Source organism: Sceloporus occidentalis, unplaced genomic scaffold (assembly GCF_023333645.1).
Source record: "Sceloporus occidentalis isolate IW3139 unplaced genomic scaffold, rSceOcc1.0.p SCAF_55, whole genome shotgun sequence".
NCBI lineage: Eukaryota > Metazoa > Chordata > Lepidosauria > Squamata > Phrynosomatidae > Sceloporus > Sceloporus occidentalis.
Window position 1 is genome coordinate 3,625,091 of NW_028317035.1, and position 23,022 is coordinate 3,648,112.

General features: G+C 41.2%; 1 protein-coding gene across 1 annotated transcript in view; it reads left to right on the forward strand.

The window, feature by feature from the left end:
- Positions 1-20,095, forward strand: part of LOC149287940 (polymeric immunoglobulin receptor-like) — an 82,245-nt gene extending 62,150 nt beyond the window's left edge. Inside the window, exon 10 of the mRNA XM_089492289.1 lies at positions 19,907-20,095. Coding sequence (XP_089348415.1) covers positions 19,907-20,095 — 189 coding nt within the window. The remainder of the gene's footprint in view (positions 1-19,906) is intronic.
- Positions 20,096-23,022: the final 2,927 nt, after the last annotated feature.

The window sequence follows — 23,022 nt, forward strand, 5'->3', positions numbered from 1 at the left end:
CAATAACTATTATTATGCACAATTATATAACAGAATTGTCTACATCTGAAATTCTGTTTTAAAACACACATATAATATTAGATTTGAATCTGTCTTACCTGAGTTTTAAACCTTAGATGATAAGTAACAATTGGTAAGGATGTATGCATTGTCCTTTCTTTTATATACAGACACTTCCTGTACTTGCTAGGTAAGGGTTTATTTTTTTGCATCTACCTGTATTTGGTAAAATTCCCTTACATGAGTAATCTACCTGTTACCTCATCCTTTTTCTTGACTTACAGAAATTCCTCCAAATTGGATGCTCAGTATCCTGCCTTTCTTGCTTAACTTAAAATATACTCACTAAAAAACACCAAGTTTCAATAGAGATTTTTGGAGAGATAATGGGTTAAGTTACAGCATAGGGTTTTAAGCAGTGGTATTTTTTGAAGAAAAAGTAAATAAAAGGGCATATGTTGCCAGAGAAAATGGGGAAATTGGAAATGTGTATTTTTATCTGTAATTTTTGGGCATATTCCTCCTTTGAGAAAATAGGGTATTGAGTTTAAAGCGATGACTGCCTCCAGGGTCTATTAGTATCCCAACCATTTATCTGTGGTAGCCTAGAGATGGCTTACCCACACATACCCAGAATGTTGCTATTCTCTAGGAATTAGTGAGTAAACCGTCTTGATGATTTAGTATTCATTATTGATTCCATTTTATATAAAAGGAGAATGTGATGTAGTGCACTATACAATCCAAGATGTTTCCACTTCAATCATTTACAAAACACTAAAAACTCCACTATGTTTTCAAAACTGAAGAGAGATGAGCATTGCTACTAGTAACACTTATATGATATTATGATATTTTGATATTAGAATATCAAAATGTTGCTTTTTCACTGAAAAACAATCAGCTTAGATCACCATTTAAAGATAAGTTACCCCTAAAGAGCTTTGTAATATTTCTGTTTATTATATCTGCCATTTTACCTTTTAGTGTACAATATAAACAATCGTGGGTAATAAAAAAATGATAAAATAATTAACAGTTGCAGGCAAAGAGCCATACAAAGTAACATATTGAGGCTGGAAATTCCATCAAGTTCTAAAACATCCCATTTGCACTGAAGTGATCCAAATGAAGACAAGAATGTTTACATTTTCTTTAGAATTGAGATAAAAAAAACGTTGATGGACCTCTGGGCAGTCACAATAAAACATTCGTATTGTATCTACCCATGAACACCCTTTCTTCTAAAGATCAATAGAACAATAAAGTTCAGATCTTTATCTGTGCAATGTGGAAAAAAAATATATAACATTCCATGTAAAAATCAACCTTAATTATATTTAGATAATTTATATTTAGAGGGAAATATGTTCTTAAACTCTTGCTTGTAGATTTTGACTGATGATCGTATCTCTCTAAAAAAAATTATACATAGTGCTCACTATAAAAAATACTTTCAGGTATAAATTAAAAATATGTATGGATAAACCACTCACAAGGGAAGAGCAATACACTGCTCTAATGTTGGAAGCGTATCGGTGAGAAAAATTACTTTAGACCACCCAGGTTAATTGCTGGCCGAAAAACTGCATAAAAGTTTCCATATAGAAACCGCTCTCAAAGTATCATTCAGACAAAGGTAGGTGATATTTCATATAGAGAAGGAAACACAGGGCAAAAAACATATAAAAAGAACTCAAACAGACAGCGCTAAAATGAGTATAAAAATATAGACTTTAATAAATACAGATAAACAGATATAAATAATATACAATACAATGTAAAAATGTTACAAAAATAAAAAAACACAATTTAAAGATGCACACAATTAATAGATCCCGAAAAAAATTCTACCTGCCCCACCAGGGGTTAATATATCAACAAGAGAAAAAAAAAGACAGGACAAAAAAGGTAAAAATAAAGATAATAATCAATAAACTCACCACCAGGTAAGCTGTGCCTGGCCAGGCAGGTCCCTAAAAACAGCATAGTTTATAAAAAGTGTAAAAACGTACAAAAAAAGATTTAATATAAAAATCTTTGTTTGGAAACTATGGAAAGCGGTTGCACAGAATGCTGGCAAAAGCTGCAAACACCCCTTTTCATCAACTGGCCCATGCTTTCCATCAGATTCTTTCACACTAATTAATGTAGACAGACAGTTGCTTCTCTTATGGTATTGCATAGTGGATAGGTATCTGCCTGTACTTCTCAGCATCGAGGAGACCTTTAATTCTGACCAAATCCCAAACTCCATAAGCAGAAATTCAGCATAAAACATGCAAGAAAACTCCACTATGCTTCACTCTTGGGACCAAACAAATGCCTCGCTGATGGTGTTGCCTAGTTCTTATTATTACCGTATTTGCTCGATTATAAGATGAGGTTTTTTTCACAGCAAACGCTCTGAAAAATGCCCCTCGTCTTATATTCAAGGTTGTCTTATAATCAGACCTCAAATAGAGGTCTGACTACAAGACTAAGATCCAGATCCCCTGTAGCACTGCAGGGAACCTGGATCCTCCGTTCTGGCAGCAGGTGGACGGCTGCGTGATGCAGACAACCTCCGCTTCTATAATGGAGCGCCGGCGTGACATGACCTTCCAGTGCTCCACCATAGAAGCCCCCCTGAAGTACCACCCAGCAGCATTGGAGGCTGTCTACGCGCATCTTGCAGACGTTCACCGGCTGCCAGAGAGGAGGATCCCCAGCAGCTCTTTTTGGCAGCCGGTGGACATCTGCGCGGCCTTCCGGTGCTCCCCACTTGACACCAGGGATCCTTGAGCACGGGAACGTCTAGGGATGCATCGGTAAATCGGGGGGGGGGGCATATAGGGGGTATAAGGCATATCAGGTGGGCAGATTGGCAAATCTGGGGCAGAGTGGCATATAGGGGGCAAAGTGGCATATAGGTGATATAAGGCATATCTAGGGGCAGAGTGGCATATAGGGGGTATAAGGCATATCAGGGAGGCAGAGTGGCATATAGGGGGGTACAAGGGATATCTGGGGGGCAGAGTAGGTTGGCAAATAAAGGGAAATAAAAACAGAAAATCTCAATCATAATTTTTATTAAATATGAAAAAATAGTTTACATATGAATTAATATCTACTAATACAACTTTTTTATAGGTTAGTCTTATATTCAGGCTTTTATTTTTCTAAATTAATATTAAAATTTTGGGGGGTCATCTCATAATCGTCTTATAATTGAGCAAATACGGTATTATTATCTTTTATTTATTTATCGCCCACGATTTACGCAGCGCTTAATACAATACATATATTCAAGGGCCAAGACTAGAATTGACAGACTAAGACAAACTGATACAATAGGTGGAGAGAGCCCTGCTCACAAGCTTACAATCTTGAGGATAAGTATCTGCCTGTACTTCTTATGATCAAGAAGACCTTAAATTCTGACCAAAAGCCCAACTCCATTTGCAGAAATACAGCCTCAAACATGCAAGGAACTTTCACCACGAGTCACTGTTGCCTACAAACATTCTTTTGTTTATTGCTCTCTAGACCTCTGGTGAACAAAATGCCTTATGCTACAGCCAAATATTCCAGCTTTTGATTCATCAATCCAGAGCACCTACTGACATTTTTCTACACCCCAGTATGTTAAAAACAGTATAGAAGTTTATATAGGGTCACTAAATGGGAAACACAAAAATGTGGCTGAACATCTACCTGGTCTTTGGGGTTCATGGGTGCAACATATCTCTGGTAATGGAGGTGTTAAGATATTAAAAATCAGTATTAAATCACCAAACCTTATATGGATATCTAGTATACATATTGTGACCTAAAATATGTAGACACCTGACCATCACACCAATAGAAGCTTGTTGAACACCCCATTCTAAAACTGTGAAGAACCATGTCTGATCTTCACTGTTATTATTATTATATTTATGTGTACCCTGTTTGAATGTGGCTGCAGCCACAGCCTTCAAAGAGACGATCCTATAATCTGGCTGGGGCTCTTAATCAGCCAGCACAGCCCTGTCTGCCCAGACGGCACCCGCACTACAGGGGGGAAAAAACAGGTGGGGGAAACCCATTGTATCCCTTAATCCCCTCAACTGATACATCCCCTGTATACTGATGGGATTTGTGAGGGGATGTGGCTGATGGGATTTGTGATGGGATGTGGTTGATAGGATTGGGGGTTGGGTTCGGTGCACAGTGAATGGAGATTATATATAAGTTCTGTGTGTTTGTAATAAAGAGAGTTCTGTTTTAACTTCAAAGCATGAAGTCCTGTCTCATGATTGAGGGAAGTACTGGTCTGTGACTGCTTTCTTCGGACAGCCACAGCGTGTCCGCTTACTGGGAGAGGGAAGGAGCTGACAGGCGGATGTGTCCAATCTGGGGCACAGGACGATCCGTCACAAAAGCCATGGGCATTAATATGGAGTTGGCATCCCCTTTGTGGCTATAACAGCCTTAATTCTTCTAGGAAGGCTTTCAATAAGATTTTGTAATGTGTCAGTGGGAATGTGTGCCTATTCAGCCAAAAGATTATTTGTGAGGTCAAGCACCTCACAACGAGGGCCTGGCTGGGAGTGGCAATTCTTCTATGTAAATCCCTTCAATATGTAACTCACTCATAATCGCTTGACCCTGAGGGCAGATATATTCTATTTGAAATGTCGGTGGGGAGGGAGTGGGTTGTGATATTGAATGTATATGCTCCTAATACACCAATTGATGCATTTTATAGTATGTTAATAGAACTGCTTATGACCTTCCCTGATTCCTGTTGTGTGGTGGGAGGGGACTTCAATGTGCTGCAGGATCCGGGCCTTGACAGACAGGGTGTAGCGACTGTACAGACCTACCGCTTACAGACAAGTATTGCACGGTTTAAGCATCAGTTCCATTTAGTGGACCTCTGGAGAGTCTATATTTCCACTAGAAGGCAATTTACTTGCGGGGCGCACAGCAGCTGGGGGTTTCACCATAAACCTAACAAAGTCAGTTGGGCTTTATCTTCACAGCACCATTCAACCCCCAGGTTTACATAGCCTAGGTATAAAATGCCCCCCTCATTCTATTGAATATCTGGGTATTAAACTTACTAAACTGCCGTCTGCTTTCTATTCCCATAACGTCACCCCTTTGATATCAAATATTTTGGCTGAACTTAGGACATGGGAGTCCCTTCACTTGACTTTCTTGGGTCGGATAGCTCTCTTAAAAATTATTATCTTTTTGAGACTGCTGTATAAGTTACAGGTCTTGCCCCTTCTGCTTCCTACTTAATGTGGCTTTTTCAAAATGTATCTGGAGGAATAAGAAACCTCCTATTGGATTGTCAAAATTACAATATTCTAAATCTCTTATGGGTCTTAACTTGTACGATATAACATCCTATCATATTTCGTTATGCGGTGGATTAGCTTTCTCCTACTCTCATATACACTGATACATTACTTGATCAGGCATTTTCGCAGTTGTGTTCTTTGACTTCCCTTATCCATACACCATACTCTCAATTACTGAAGGAAGTGATACAAAATCAGCTTTTATTCAGACCTGTTAAGGCTTGAAAGCTATACAGGTTGCATTTTAATCGTAATTGACGCTGGTCTCTCTTTCTATCCTGGGTGGATAACCCAGAGTTTCAATGATGGGTGTGCTCACAGTTGGTTCAGGATGTGGAAACAGGCAGGGTTGGCCACAATTGATAAATTTGTATCTAAAACAGATAGAAGGCTCTAGACACATGTGTGGCTGCGCTCCCTGATATTGATATGCCAGTCTTCCATTTCATCCAAACCATGAGCTTCATAGCTTGGTTAACAAGACACTTTATGGATAGGGACTGAACTTATCCATTAGACACGTTTTTAGGTAATCACTCCACTATGACCCTTTATGCGTTACTCAAATCGGAAAATGAAAGGAACCTATTGCCTGAGGACTCAGACGCTTCCCCAATGTAGAACCGAATAATATTGCTGAAGCAATAGTAAAGATCTGTAGGATAATTTCCAATGCCTCGTATTATGATATGCACCTATTATATATGCCTATTACTCGCCGCTACGTTTCTTGAACACGGGTTTCCGGGATGATGCAGACCGCCCCAAATGTAATAGTCCTAATGCTGATTTATATCATTGCATGTGGGCATGCCCAATCATTCAATCCTTCTGGGGGGAGGTGAAAGGATTTGGTTTAAGTTTGGGATATCCTTTTGGCTATGCTCTCCCCACAGTTGGCGGTGCTGGCTGTTATTCAGGCCCCTTTGCCTCATCGTAGGAAAACTGACTCATATTATCTTGGAGGCTGCTCCGAACCCGAACCCCTGTCTCTCACTCTATTCAAAGTTAAGTTATATTATGTTTTTAATATGGACTGGTTAGATAGTTCTCTTGACAAAGAGCGAAAAACCCAGAGACTCTTTGATATGTGGAAACCTTTTATTCCTTCCAGGTGGAGACTGTTGACCTTTTCTGTTATGTTCTTTATTAGTCTTTTCTGTAAAAAAATGTATGACTATGATTTGTTTATATCGTGCCATCTGAGGTATGCATATCTATGTGCTAAAGGAAAAGATTGTTATACATCTGGATGTAAATGGGTTGAAGATCAGAAACAACATGTGTTTACTGCTGTATATTCATAAGAAGGTCTTGTTACTAGTGGGATATCTCAAGGATCTGTTTTGGGACCCATACTTTTTCATATCTTAGGGATATTACAAAATATCTTAATAGTAAGGTGTATCCTTTTTTGCAGATAATACAAATGTCTACAAGATGGTGGTGGAACAAGCCAAATGAGAACTGATTTAGAAGATGGTTGAGAGTGTAGCATTGGGGCACTGTTCTGTCAGTGACACTAGAAGAGAGGGATTTGGGATAATTATTCCTTAGGACTCAAAGTTAAGCAGGCAATGCAATAAAACTAGCTAGAGCCAGAGGCATAAGTAGCAGGATGGAGGTGGAAGACTGGTGTTGCAAAGGTGGAAGCATACAATAGCCTAAAATGCCTTGTACTCTATAATATTAACATTACCCTTCATTGGAGCTAAGGGGCCTAGTTCAAGCCCTGAAGACCATTATCCCTCCTCCACCAAAGTTTACAGTAGACACTATGCATTCAGGTATGTAGTGTTTTCCTGGCACTCACCAAACCCAGATTCGTCCATCAAGCATGATTCATCACTACTGAGAACACCACTCCAGCCAATGCTTGTCAGTGCTCATAGTGATCATAGATATCCATAATTGTATCAAAATAGAATGTCATGTATCTGCATTTCCAGATTTTCTTAAAATCCTAATTTCATGAACAATTTTAGGTTAACAATTGTATTTGCAATACTAATATACCATATTTATTTTGCATGTTCATATAGCTCATCAGAATATGGAATCTTAAGCTACTGATTCTGAATGATCACCAGAGAACCAAGATCCTTGTGTGATATTTCAAAGCTGATCCACATAACACTGAAGCCTACTTCATTTTGTATATAAGATGAAAATAAACTGAAAAGTGGACTTTGCTTTGTGAGTACTAAAAGGGCGAACAATGTATTATTAATTTGTTTATTCTCAATGTACTGACTATCCCGTTACCAGTAAAAGTGTAAACTGTAAAAATTGATTACTGCAAAATGCCACTATTCCTGTCTGACTGACCCTTGTCCGGAAACATCTCCAATATCACCTGGGGGCAGGATGCTTAGTTGTTTTTTAAATATTCTATATCTATATTGTATATTATATTTAGCTGTTCAAAAAAGCTGAGACATAAGAAAAGACAAGAATATATAAAAATTGTCAAACGTTTTTTTTTCTGTGTGTAAAGGTACAGGAGTGACTATTGACCATGGATCTTACTGATCTTGGGGTCCATGAGCAACTGATAAAGCCAGCAAATTAGGTATTTGCTTCTTTCCTTTTTTAAGTAGAATTTACCAAAGTCCCAGATCTCATACTAGATCATGTGTCAACTATATAATGTATATATACACCGATCAGCCATAACATTACACCTGCCTAATATTGTGTAGGTCCCTCTTTTGCTGTCATGACCCAACAAGGCATGGACTCCACTAGATCTCTGAAGGTGTGCTGTGGTATCTGGTACCGAGATGTTAACAGCAAATCCCTTAAGTCCTGTAAGTTGAAAGGTGGGGCATCCATGGATGCATCCTGCCATATGTTTTTCAGGTAAGCAATGCACACACACCCAGCCATCCACGTGATTTAAAAGAAAACGTGATTCATCAGACCAGGCCACCTTCTTCCATTGCTCCGTGGTCCATCTCGGCAGTGGACAGGGGTCAGCATGGGCAATTCGACTGGTCTTCAGCTATGCAGCCCCACACAACATAGTATGATGCACTGTGTGTACTGCCACATTTCTATTAGAACCAGCATTAACTTTTTCAGCAATTGGATTTGACCACACGTACCAGCCTGCACCCCCACGTACAGGCCACTTTAGACTCCACAAGAGCTGGGTTTTTGGACATCCTTTGACCCATCACAATTTGGCCCTTGTCAAAGTCGCTTAGATCCTCAGTGGTCATAATGTTATGGCTGATCGGTCTATATAGGTTAGGTGCTCTCACTATAGTTAGTGAATGACAATGAGAGACTGAGGGAGAGTTAGTGAACATGAATGAGAGTGAATGTGGGCATCAGGCAACAAATTTTGTCCGCAAATTAAAAATGTCCCTGATTTGCGGCTGAACTTAGTGGGCAGGGAAACAAATGCGCCAAAAACTAACCGAAAAAATTGTCTAAATCATTGTTGGCCCATTTGCACATGTTTAATTGATAACATCCATGGTTTTATATTCATATATACTGTAAATATAGTACATAGTTATATATAGATAGATAGATATACAGATATATAGATATATATATATTTATACAAAATTACAAATTTTTACCTTTAACCTGTCTTTAAAATGCAAATATAATAATGTACAAGTGGCATTTTTAGACTTTTAAATAAAATATATACATATAAATACCTATAAAAATATGTTCAACTTATATGTGTATACATATAGATATATTTTTCAGAGCATAAAAAATAATACTTCCATTAAATACACAAATGTGTAAGGTAGCATATAAATATAAAAATTTATTAAAATAAACATATATATAAAGTGCTATTACTGAATATTACAAAAAATAATACTAATTAATAGTTTTTATAGCATTTTGAAAATATATAAGGGTGCACATAAAACCCGTAGAGGGAGCATATATCTTCCATTAGCTTGATTCAGTATCTTTCTCAAATCAGTTTTTCCATTCAGTTAAGCAGAATGTTCAACCCATCAACTGCTTTAAGAGTGGCGTCTGAAAAAAAACCTGAAAAAAATGTTTAATTAATTAATTAATTTTCAGTTTGTCAACAGCCAGATAACTATATCTAGTTATTTTTTTATTAAAGAGTTCATTGCGGAAAAAACGGTAAGAGCATAACACAACAAGAAAATTATGTACCCATAAAAGGCAAAAGGTACTAAAGTACAATGTTCAATGGAAAAGCACATAAAGTCAATGTACACAATACAAATATGTGGGAGAAAAGAGAATCACACATTATAATAAACAAGAGGAAGACATGAATGTAGTATGGTGTACAATGTCAAGTACCTGGTAATTTTTTCATAAATCAATCAAGGTCATTCTATGTCATTTCAATGTCGACATCAACAACCCATATACAGTACATTCTTAATTGATTGGATTAATGCACTTGAAAGTAGATGCATTCCTCATTAACCAGGGCTAATTGTGTTAAGTTTATCCTGCAACAGTTTGGCATAGATAATTAATAGTTAAATTAGAAAAATGAATTCAAAGGTTTATCCGTTCATCATCCAGGATAAATTCAGTCAAGAGTAAGTTGTGGCTGTTGGCCTATAATGCATATACGGTTATCACATGAAACGTTATGCCTCTACCCATCTGCATCCCCAAGTTAAGTGAATAAGCCCTGTAGTGTTATTTCATGGAAGAATATATTGAATGAATCTCAAGCTTCTGATGGAAATGTTTTATTTAAAAATATCTTTATAACCCGAGCCTTGGTCGGCTCTTCTCTGTAGATGCTATCCCTCGGATACTCTGTCTAAACCGGCACATCGTCTTATATTTCGAGTCTGCACGGCGGTCCGTCTTGCTATTGCCCAAGTGTGGAAATCGGGCACTCCTGAGCTGCACGTCGTTGAAGCTAAAATTTGGCATATGCTGAAGATGGAGAAAATCACGGCTTACCTGCATGACAAGTCCCATGTTTTTCTTCTCACCTGGGGCCCGTGGATGGAGAAATTTGGGATGTCACCTGCAACAGTTTCGTGGATCTGACCTATGGCTTCTGCCTGTTGTTCGGCTAGCTGAGGCTCTGAGGTTTCTGGCTGAGTTCTGTCTCCTTCCCCCCTTTTTTTTTTTTTTTTTTTTTTTTTTCTTTCTTCTCTTCTCTCCCCCTCTCCTTTTTTTCAGTCCTTCTCTTTGGGTTCCTGGCTTTATCTCTCTTCTTTTCTATGTATTTCTTTCTGGAGATGATTTTCGATGCTTACACCTGCTCCAGACTCACCAGAGCTGGCATTATGAGCGCTCAATGTGCGCCTTTATGGGCCCTCGTCACTTGGGCATCATTGCACAGGTCTATTATTGTGGTACAGCCTATTTACATCATCCCCTGCAATGTGATTATCTGAGTTGTCCTGCTATGTACACTGTACTCACAATGTCGTGTTTTGTCTGTATTTGCGTTTTTCTGGAAGTCATCTTTTCTATTGACAAAATAAAAATTACTTTACAAAAAAAAAAAAATATCTTTATAGGCACACTTGCCCTAAATATACAGTTGCCTCTTTCTAATTCCATTTGATATTATTTCAAGTAACAAAGGACGCTGTTTTAAAAATGTGTAGTACTTAGAACATTAAAGATGCTTTTACACTACTCGCTCTCTCAACTTAGCAGATCTGTCATTTTATTAGTTCTGATTGTGAAAGTATTAAATTCAGCAGAACAGGTGGACAGATTCTATAAGAATATATACAGCCAACTCAAATGGTTAAATATCAATAAAAAAAGAAAATCATAGATTTTTATGAGAAACCTCATAGAATTCTTCCTTAAATTCTACCTGATTAGAAAGGAGCCCCCTGGAACTTTAGGAAAGGGGGAATATGACTGCTGGCCTAGGCCGCAGTATAGGGTTAATTGCAGGGTCACCATTGGCTAGGAGGGTGCAACAATGTTGCGGGCGAGGGTTTAAAAGGTGATGGCAAGGGTACTCCTAACTTTTTCCCGCCTGGATCCTAAGGACAGGCTCACCTATCCCACCCTTCCTCCCCATTTATGTCATATTTCTGGTGTTGCTGCTTGTTCTTTCTTTTGTAGTCACAGCTGCGGAAGAATACCCACCTCTGGCCAGCGCTTGGAATGGTGAGAAGTCGAGGCTGCGCCCCTATGGGCTTGGGGAGGCGAGTCCAGTGGGCGGCTGATGGCACCCGCTGGGCTAGAACTCTTGGTTTATGTGTGTGTTGAACCGCCTGCTAGGCTTAATGGCTAGCAGCTGGCGGGTTGTTATAAGGTTAGGTTTGTTACATATTGTTATGCTGGCATGTGTTAATAAAGCTGTGGCCAACTCCCTTACTCACATTAACAGCTCTTTTTGTTATTACTGGGTGTGGGTATAAGGGGTTGGATCTGGTAGCGGTCTCTAGGGCTAAGCAGTCATGTTCTCCACAAGGGCATCTGATGGTAAATTGCTGTACAAAATTCAGGAATAAAACATGAACAGTGAACCATTTAAGCAGCCACTTCCACTAAATAATATACACACTTTTTACACTTAAGGCTAATAATATGTATACTGCTTCCTGCCCCTGTTAGTGTTATGGTCAGATGTCCCAAAACTTTTGCCCATATGATATATATTTATATTGTTATCCTAAGTAGGGAATAAATCCAAGTTTTCATAATTTAACGAGTTAATACATAAACGCTGTATGAAAAATTATATTGTATTTTAAGCTAGGAGAGTCATCGTTCTCTTGAGTTCAAGACCTTTGATTGTCAAAGGTAGAGGTGTTCAAGCTGGAGCAAAGTGTGCTCAAACTTTCCGGTCGTGTGGGATGATTAATCAAATGGCTGTCAAAATTTAGCTGTTCAGACCTAAAGATAAACAGGTGATTTTTCACATCGCTTGTCTTATTAATTAATAACAGGTAAAACCCTATAAACTCCCATCTTCAAGGGTGGATTTTGAATATAAGCACCTAATAACTATGTTTGTCACCAGGAAATCGGAAAGGTTAAAAACTCTAGTGACAGTGTAAGGTATTTCCCTATACGGCCAAATAAACAAACAAAACCAAAACTTGTAGTTACTATTCAGATTTATGATTCATACTTTATTCTTGGGGTAGTTCCTTAAATGCTTATAATCTTTTTTAATTTAGCTGGTTTGTATAGCTGTCGTTTTGTTTGCTGCTTTACAGTTAATGTCTTTCTGATCATCAAAACGTGGTTACAGAGCTACACAACAGGAAGGCAACTGGAAATAACTGGAAAGTCAGTTCTAGTGTTAAACAATGAAAATGGTGTCATAGATAAGCAGAATTCATATTTCTATCCATAATAAACTCTGGTGGTCGGGGCATTATTTTCCTGTGGGAAGCAAGGACAATTTTCCGAATTTTGCTAAAGTGAAAGGTGACAATCTTATAATCAGTTTACACCTATTGAAACAAATATAATTTTGTTTTTCAGACAAGTTAAAGAAAAAACCCAAACCATAACGTTTCTCCCATAGTTTCCCTCAAACAATGTTAACCTTTTTTACACCCTTAGCAAATCTAATACATATATAATATTTGTTTGAATATAAGACAAGGTTTTTTCAGAGCAAATGCAAAAGGGGCAGATGTGCATCACTGAAGTGCAGGTTGGCAAATAATAATATTTTTTATGTGAAGTATTTTATTTACTAGTAAAACATTTTCCTGTAGTGTAGTCTTATATTCAGGCTTTTTATTTTTTCCTAAATTAACCCCTTAATGATAATTGACGATCGTCATGGCTTTGAAGGGTGAAGAAAGTGATCTACGTTCACTTTCTGCACCCAAACGGTGTTGTTGTAATGTCAAGGCTTTCAGCAACACTGAGATCAGCATCAGGGGCCAAGTCTGGCACCTCCTCGGGGCGTCAACATCCGCCATACACTCAACGATCACCTCCTAAATTTTAATGGTGTCGCTGAAATGCCTCCATAGCGATGCATTCAGCAACACCGAACTTCCACCGCAGTGATTTTGCCACCCGCAAGATGGTGGCGTGTCCTTTCAAAAATCTTCTTGATTCTTGACCCTCTTGAGAACTCTGGCTCTACTTGCAGGTTGAATACAGGTACTGAATTCAATCATGCAAGCCTAGCTTCAATCAATATGTGATTAGTAAAATAAATGAAAACAAAAAAATATATATAATAAAAAATAAAATAAAAATAGGTAAAATAAAAAAATGCTAAAATAATTTTCCACTGATGTCCAGTTCCAAAAAAAAAAAAAAAGCCCCCCCCCAGTAAGTAAGAGTCCTAAAAGTCCTAAAATTAGCGCTTTATCTTAAAACACTTCTGGCATGGAAAGAGCTAAAATACTGGCATGTCAAATCCCCATGGGGTGTCTACGTTTAAAGAATGTATGATTTGATGGGGTAAATTGCATTGGCTGGGTTCATCAATGTCCTAATTTACACATGGGGAAGGATGACCATATGTCTACTTAAAAATGCACACGTCCCAAATATGGCCTTTCAGCCCCCAAACAACCCGACAATTGGCCAGTATCACTGTACTCAGGAGATGTTGCTGAACACATATTGGGGTGTTGTGTGATAGTGACATATACCAGGACCTGTAAATTCATACCTAAAGTACAACATGTGTGGGAAAAATACACACAAAAAATACTACTGCAAACTTTGACAAAGGCTGGTTAGAGAATTAGTCGATTCCTTTTTCACTGGACTCCCTCTCCGTCTCAGGTATCTTGGTCTTTGGATCCCGTCTTCCCTTTCTCAGCTGTATAAGTTGAATTTCCCTCCCCTTTTCCAGCAAATCGACAGTTTATTTAAATCCTGGGCTAAATTTCCACTTTCCTTCACGGGTAGATGTCACTTGTATAAAATGGCTGCGTTCCCTAAGCTTCTCTATCCTACTCATATGTTTCCGATCACTCTGCTACAGGCTGATGTACATGCTCACAATCGGTCTCTCCAAAGTTTCCTGTGGGGCGGTAAACGGTCTCGGATTGCACTAGTAAAATTACTACCTAACGGAGGCTTGAATCTCCCCCATTTACCTGATTATAATTTAGCGGCCAATTATAGATACACGGTAGATTGGGTTTTGGACCACGATCGTTTTGCTGCCACTGGGTGAGTCCCAACTTTCTCCCGATATTCGGTTGATCTCCCTTCTACATCTACCTAAGCACCTGTGGCCGTCTGATGTTCAAATCCTCTTTTGTACCACAGATACAGGGCGTGGACCCAGGTACAGAGACGTTTGGGAATCTGCTCCCATTTTCATAAAACTGGAGATTGAGGGGTCGCCTTGTTACTGATTTTCTTTGCCCCGCTACTTCTTGTACCCTTACCTGGAAACAGTTTCCAAGTAAGCGCCGCCATGCATAGGCAAGTTAAGGCTAAATCCTTCTTCCGAAAATGGTCTTCCTTTATTGCTGTTATGGATGATTCCATTAAACTATCTTTCTTCAACACGTTTCACTCCACTGGTTGGTTTTGCCTCCAAACGCTGGTCCTCTCCAATCCCAGTGTTCTGACCTGCTCTGGCTATGGCTGGGGTAGAGTCTTAATGTATTGCTGCAATTCATGTCACAATTTTCTTACGCCTGTACTTTTCACACCTTATATGCTGATGCTACCTATATAATGTCTGGGTTGTATTATTTGCCTTCTGTGGTAGATCCTTTTATGCCATTCTTGTACATGTTTTGACTGTATCTTACTTACTGACGACTTGTACCGTGTATATGATACTGTTACATGCTTACTGAGTTTGTATGCTATATTTTGGTTTGCCCTTTTTCTTTTTTCTGTACGTCACATGTACAATTTCCTCTTTGAATAAATTGTTTTACAAAAAAAAAAAACTGCATTTCAAATACCCTGGGGTGTCTAGTTTTCAAAAATATATGGTTTTATAGGGCACACTGAATTGGCTGGGCTCAAAGATGTACTAAATAGGGCATAGGCACAGGATCACCAAATATCAAAGTTCAAGATTGAAAAATGTGCATGCCACAAATGTGGCCATTTTGCCCCCAAACAATCAGACAAACCCATGCATGGGTGGTATCACTGTACTCAAGGGATGTTGCTTAACACAGGGTGTGTTGTCTGACAGTGATATATACCAGAAGCTATAAATTCATACATGCTGGTAGAATTAGTGCATGTAAAGAGTTATAATACTAACATTTGAAATACCCTGGGGTGTCTAGTCTTCAAAAATATATGGTACATGGGGACGAATTACCAGATTTGGAAAAAATGGTTTAAAAAAAAATAGCAAAACGCTACTTGTACTTATTGCCCCATAACGTGCAGAAAAAAGCAAAAAAAATATAAAAACTTTGGGTATTTCTAAATCCAGGACAAACAGCAAAATCTATTTAGCAAATTTTTGGATTAGCTTTTATAGATGAGTAAAAGATTATTCAAGTAAAAGTCAGTTTCTCAGTTTTACACCATATTTTTTGGTAAATGATATGATACAATCAAAACAATGACATCTAAAAAATTAGGAAACCCTCTCGTCTGGGTTCAGTAAACGAGAGAAGAAAATTACAGCTAAACATGAGCATCGCAGTAATGTTAAAACAGCCTTTGTCACGAAGGGTACATAGTGGTAATTTTATCAAGCATATTGTAAGCTGAAAATGTAAGCAAAAATTAAAACATTACCATGGTGGAAGCAGAACAATATGCATCTTGCCATGCCAGGTTTCTCAATGTGATGTCACAATTCTGTAATAATTTATGTAAATAACTGTACCATATACATAATGATATGGTACATATTTCCTGGATACTGAAGGGCCAGGATCATCTTGCGCTAAAATGTTTCTAAATACCTCCACCTGAAACTGTAAAAATGTGGGGATTTTTTGGTGGCTTTTAAAAATCCAAAAACGCTTTACCATGCTTTAGTCTACCTCATGATAACGTATAGCTGCAAACTTTGATCTTCCAAATCAACTCTCCCCATGTCCCTGTTTTAGGTGTTTGTACAGGCTGGTGTCCTAAGGACTTTAGCTTTTCCCGGGGAGGAAATACATATTTGCCGACTTATCCCCAGTTGGTCTAGGCAACTTGGTGGGTCATGCTGAAAGTTGTTGCCCTCAAATACTCGGTATGTGTATACCCAGTACCACTTATCCCATACCTGGAGCTTTTGTAGAGGATGAAACATGTTAGATTTCTGACAGCTTGATTTTTCTTTCACACTGAACACACTTTATTCACAATAAAGCTTTGAAGCAACTAAGAGTGGATAAGTTTTTTAGTTTTTTGCTTGGCGCTATCTTGGAAGCACTATGAGTTGCCATATTATCCTGACATTTTAATCTCAAGCATAATTTAATACTTTATCATCTTGCTATTCATCTTGCTATGAATATTTGTCTTCAAGGTATCCCAGAGGATGTCCCAACTCAGGACCTAACAAATTATCTACAGATAGGGTGACCACATTTTATTTCTGGGACACACTATGAAGTTTATGAGATTACATACACAGGTGTATAATATATATATATATATATATATATATATATATAAATACACTGTTTCACATATACACATAAATACATTTTGTATATATATATCTCATATAAACACTGATTCTCATATACACACCGTCACATACACATAAAATACATTTAATACTGTATTATATACCGTATTTGCTTGATTATAAGACATCTTATAATCGGGGTCGTCTTATAATCAGACCTCAACTAGGTCTGACTATGAGACTAAGATCCAGATCCCCCGCAGCGATGCAGGGGACCTGGATCCTAGCGTCTCCCCCCCCACACACACACACTTACCGGTACTTCGGACTAAGCACCGGGCAGCGTGTGGAGCTCTACGCGAATCGCATACACAACTTCCGCTGCAGCCGAGAGGAGGTGCGGTTAGCAGCGGGGGTTGTCTGCGTCCATCGCGCAGACCTTTCCCGGCTGTCAGAGATCAGAGTTCCCCGTGAAGTGGCGGAAAAAGTGCGGCCTATATTCGGGCCAATATGGTATATATATATATATATATATATATATATATATATATGCATTAGACATTCATTTTTAACTACATAATATGTACTTATCTCTTTGAAGTAAAGGCTGTGACTTTGAAGAAATATACCGTATTTTCCGACGTATAAGGCGACTGGGCGTATAAGACGACCCCCGACTTTTCCAGTTAAAATACAGAGTTTGGGCTATACTCGCTGTATAAGACTACCCCTCTACCCAGTATACAACAACCAGCCAATCACGGCAAGCGATCTACCTTACCGGTGATTGGCTGGTTGTTGGATACAAAGCCTGCTTGGATTGGGTGGGTCAGCTCTCCCTAACATATGCCTGTCCACACACACATGTATAGACATACACTGCCCTCACACAACCCTTCCTTTACACACATATAAACGTACACACCAGCTTACAAACACACATATACACATACACTGCCCATACACAGACATATACACACATACACTGCCCTTACACACACACACACACATATATATATATATATCTACACATACTAACATACGTCTGTCCATACATACACATTTATACACTGCCCTCATCACATACCCCTGCCTTTACACACACATATATATATATATGTATATATATATATATATATATATATATATATATATATACACACATACCAGTTTACAAACACACAAATACCTACACTGCTCTTACACACACCTGACCATACACATACACTGACCATACACATACATATATACACATACACTGCACTTACACCCCTTTCTCCCCATCTCTTACCTTTCTCATCTTTTATCTTCCATCCAGTTGGGGGAGCGTTTGGTCTGTCATTTCAGACCTCTGCTTTACTGCTCCCTCATCACTACGCGCCGGCAGTTGATGCCGAGCTCCAGGATATGACCTCATCCCCGCACTCGGCATCAATAGCCGGCGCGTAGTGATTAAGGAGCATGGAAGCCGACGTCTGAAGTGCCAGACCTCGAGCTCCCTAATGTTGGGCTAGTTAGAGGGAGGTCACGATCTCCCCAACCAGCCCTGCTCATCGGGCGCCCGCTGATCAGAGCTAGTTGGGGAGATTACGATCTTGCACCTACCACGGCGTGGCCCTGAAGACCGGCCCAGGGGAGGCGGCTTCTCCGCTTGCCCCTCCCCTAGAGATACGTGGCTTCGTGGGGAATCATGATTCTCCTGCTCGGTAAGTTTCAGTACCCAGCGTATAAGACGTTTGAGAAGATTTTCACGGATTAAAAAGTCGTTTTATATGCCGGAAAATATGGTAATTTCAAAATAACAGCTGAACTGGCAGGTTTTTTTTATTCTATAATATTAGCCCCTGCTTCCAATATATAATAATATTTATATATTTGCATGTAGAGATCAATTGGAATTCACATTATGGTGTAGATAAAACTCCCTAAATTACAGGCATAGATCACAGGTTGCACACCCCAAAGGCCAGCCCTGGCATCCACACTGCCCACATAGAACCTGACCAGCACCCAAATTTTAAGACAAGACAGGAGGCTTCCTATTTTGCATATCTTCCTTTACTACTCACCAACAGCAGCAAAGTTAACGAATAAAGAGAAAACAACCAATAACACAGCATACAGAAGGTATATAAACCCTAGCCAGTCCCTCCTCTTCCTCTTTCTTTGCTGCTCACTGTAGCTACAGGTCAGATTTTCTCCATATTCAATGCTTTTGTTCATATATTTATATATATATATATATATATATATATATATATATATATATATATAAATATATATATATATATCTACTGCAGTATTTCTTTATTATATACATTTTATTTACATTTTCACTGTTGTCTTCTGTAGATACCTGTTTATTTACTGTATTTTGATTTCAGTTTATTTATTTATTTGCCTCCGGCATTGCTGCCCTTTGTGTTGCCCTTTCTCTGGGCTCGTTTCTTCCCGGGGTCCCGTTTTACCCTGTCCCATTTTCCCTTCCCCTCCCCTTCATTGCTTCTCGCCCGTTTGTCCGCTTCCCGTACCTATTTTCCTCCGGGTCTGCGGTCGTCTCCAGTTCTCTGGTTGCCGGCTTTTCTCTTGCCGGCGGCCATTTTTATTTCTGGCATTCTCTCGCATTTTGCGGAAGTTTTACTCCCTTCGTTGCCGCGAGACGGCCATCTTGGTTTTGTGTCTTACCTCGCGGTGGCCATCTTGGTTCTTGTCCGTTAGCATACGCTCTGCTAGCGGCGGCCATCTTGGTTGGGGCACCGAAATCTCGCGTTTTCGGGATTTCACCGCCATTTTGATTCGTGTGCTCAGAGCTTCTGACTATTCTACACATTTCTCATCGGATCTCTCCATTCTCTTGCTGATTTTCAAATATTTAAGGTCAGGCTGAGTCCCTGCTTTTGAGGTGAGCCCTCTGCTGTGTGCCTCTCATACTATTGGAGCCTTTATCACTACTGGCTTCTGGCAGGCTGAGCCCCTGTCCTATACTTATACAGTCTGAGTCCCTGTTTGTGCTGCAGTCCCCTTGCTGAGACTCCTTTTATATTGCCTGCTTTCGTTTAGTTTTATTATGTCCCAGGACAGCGCCCCTAGCCAGGATGCCTTTATGGCATGGCTGGAATCTAAATTTTCCGCCTCGGTCGAATCCTTCATCTCTAAGATGTCGGCCTCCATGCCCCAGCCTCCCCAGTCTCAGCCTCCAGCCCTGGCGGCCCCTGTCGATATTCCCTGTGATTCAGACTCTGGGAAGTCTGAGGAGGATGCTTGAAACTCCAAACGCCCCTGGAAGGGCAACAGCGCCTCTGCGGGCAAGGGCAAGGCTCCTGCCAAACGCCCTTAAACTTCCGCTACCCCCCAACTCTCTGGGCGCTACCTGGCTGCGGATGAGGAGTGTTTCCAACTCCCTCTTTCTATTCTGGATGAATGGCAGGCAGGCGGTTCAGATAACTCTGAGGCATCTATCAACCTTGCCTCATCCAGGACTATGGACTCACGCTACATCCGTGTCTGGTGGATGAGCCCCACCATGCTGAACCCCATCATTCCGAGGGCCCCTCTGTCACCCCCCATTCTGCCTCTGCCTCTACTGACCTCCCAGTCTTAGACCCATCAGGCACTTCATTATTTGACCCCACCACCATGCGGCACCGCAGGGCCACTGAATGGGCCCCCCCGGAGCACATAGGCTTATACCTCCATAAGTGGCTACGCAAGCCTTTGCATAAGGAAGTGCGCAATAAGCTCCGGGCAAAGTGTTCTCGCCCTTGTATCCATGACATAGTGGCGCTCACTCCAGAATTTGACCCCAACGTGGTCGCCCTGCTGTCCGCAAACAAGCGTGACCCTAGAAAGGGCCTGGAGCAAGGCCTTTAATCTGCCCAGGATAAACTCCTGGATTTGGTGGGTCCTGTAACCCAGATTCTATCTCTGGCCGACAGCGTTCCTCCAGGCTTCTCCCCTGGACCCCAAACTTATCCAGGATTGGACCCTCCGGACAGTTTGCCTCCTGGGCAACGCCAACATCGCTATTGCCACAGAGCGGCGTAAAGTGGCCCTTCTGCGCATGGACTCTTGGTTGGCGGAACTGGGCTCCAAAGATTTAGGAGCGGCTGCCAACGGATTGCTTTTTGGAGACGCCTTTGTGAAGGAACTTAATCATCACGTCTCCCTTACGACCTCGTGGAACAAAGGCAAGCTCCCCATGAGGCAAGTATTCCAGGCCAGACCTCGTTTTTCCGCCGGGGCTGGACGACCCCGGGGGGATGGGTCGCCAGCCGCTCTTCGTACCATGGCTCCAGAAATTTTCAGCAAGCCCAGCCATTCTACCGAGGTTCCTTCCACCAGCAGTCTTTCCCATCGAGAAGAGGAAGCAGGGGCAGAGGTTCCACCGGTTTCCCCAGAGGACGCTCCGGTTTTGGTAAGTCAAGATGTTTCCTGTCTCTCTTTCCCTCCACAGGTGGCTGACAGGATCTCCCTTTTTTTCCACAACTGGTTGCGGATTACGTCAGACCCTTGGATCCTCCGCACGGTACGTGGTTATCAGATAGACTTTGTCTCCCCTCCTCACCAGGTACGGGTTCCTCCTCCGGTGTCCCGGTCTGTCGCCGACCAGCAGTTGGTAGAGTCAGAACTCCAGGCATTACGGCTCAAAGGAGCTACCCAACGGGTAAGAGGTTCAATCTCCTTTGTCAGCTCCATCTTTCTAGTCCGGAAACGTTCCGGGGAGTTTCGCCCGGTGATAAGCCTTCGGTCCCTGAACGCGTTTGTAGTCTGTTGCCACTTCAAGATGGAGGGTATCCACCTTCTGCGGGACCTTATGTCCGAAGGGGACTGGTTCACCAAACTGGACCTCAAGGATGCTTATCTTGCCGTCCCTATTCACCCAGACCACAGGCGGTTCCTTCAGTTCCGCTGGGGCAAGCAAATTTGGCAGTTCAAATCCCTCCCGTTCGGCCTCAGTTCAGCCCCTTGGTGCTTCACGAAGCTCCTCAAGCCGGTTATGGCTTTCTTTCTCTCTCGGGGGATAAGGTGTATCATTTACCTGTACGACATTCTTCTCTTTTCCAGGTGTCGGGATCTCCTCCAGGGCCAGACAGATTTTGTGGTGGAGACGTTACATCAGCTGGTTTCGTCGTCAACATGCTCAAGTTCAAGTTGTCCTCACGCCAACGAATTCAGTTCTTGGGGTTCGAAATAGACTCGAAGGCTATGTTACGTCTACCGAGGTCCAAGATCGTGGCTATTTGGAAGGAGATTCGTTCCCTCCTGCGGAAGAATGTTTGTTCGCTTCGCATGCTGGCGCGTGTGGTAGGACTCCTCGCGGCGTCCATTCAAGCCATTTTTCCGGGTCCTCTGCACTACCGGCCTCTCCAGCGCCTCAAGGCTCAACACTTCCGCTCACTCCCTTCTTACGACCAGCCGGTTCATCTCACGCAGGAGGTTCGTCAGGAGTTGGGTTGGTGGCTGTGACGGACTCGTCCCTTCAGGCACACCGCTGTGGATATTATACAGCCCAACCACCAGTTCCCCTGGAACCCAGTTTCTATGTTTACCCCCACACCGCCAGGCCCAGTACCAGGACATACAGGTTTTACTTTTGGAACTGCTGGGCAGCTAGAATAGCCTCCTGCCCCACTATGTGTACCAGACAGGATTATCTCCACAGGGTGCCCAGCCAGGGCTCCTGCCTGACTATCGGTGGAAGATATCAGAGGCTAATCCCGTTATCTCCCCTATTGTTCCTAGGAGACCTGAATCCCCCAGCTAAAGGGGGCGGTTATGTTACTCAGACGTCTCATTCTGTGTGTTGATGTGTTTATATGGATATATATACCTGTGCCTGTGTACAATAAAGGTTCTGAATGTTATACCCTACACTGAGTTTCGGCTAGTGACTGGGAACCGGGGAAAGTGTGGTGTCCCAGGCTAAGGGAGCACAAGACAGCGGAGGTAGTCGGTCGGACTAGCCAGCACCGTGACAGTGGCCTTGCCACATGGAGGCCTGGAACGGCCGTGCCATCTTCGGTTCTCAACCAGACTTCGTCCTGGAATCCGACGCCAGCTTGCTGGGTTGGGGCGCAGCCTCTCTCACCGACGCGAGGGGTGGCCAATGGTCGCTGGAGGATCGCTCCCTACACATCAACTGTCTGGAGCTGATTGCGGGATCGTTCGCCATCCGCAGTCTGGCGAAGGACC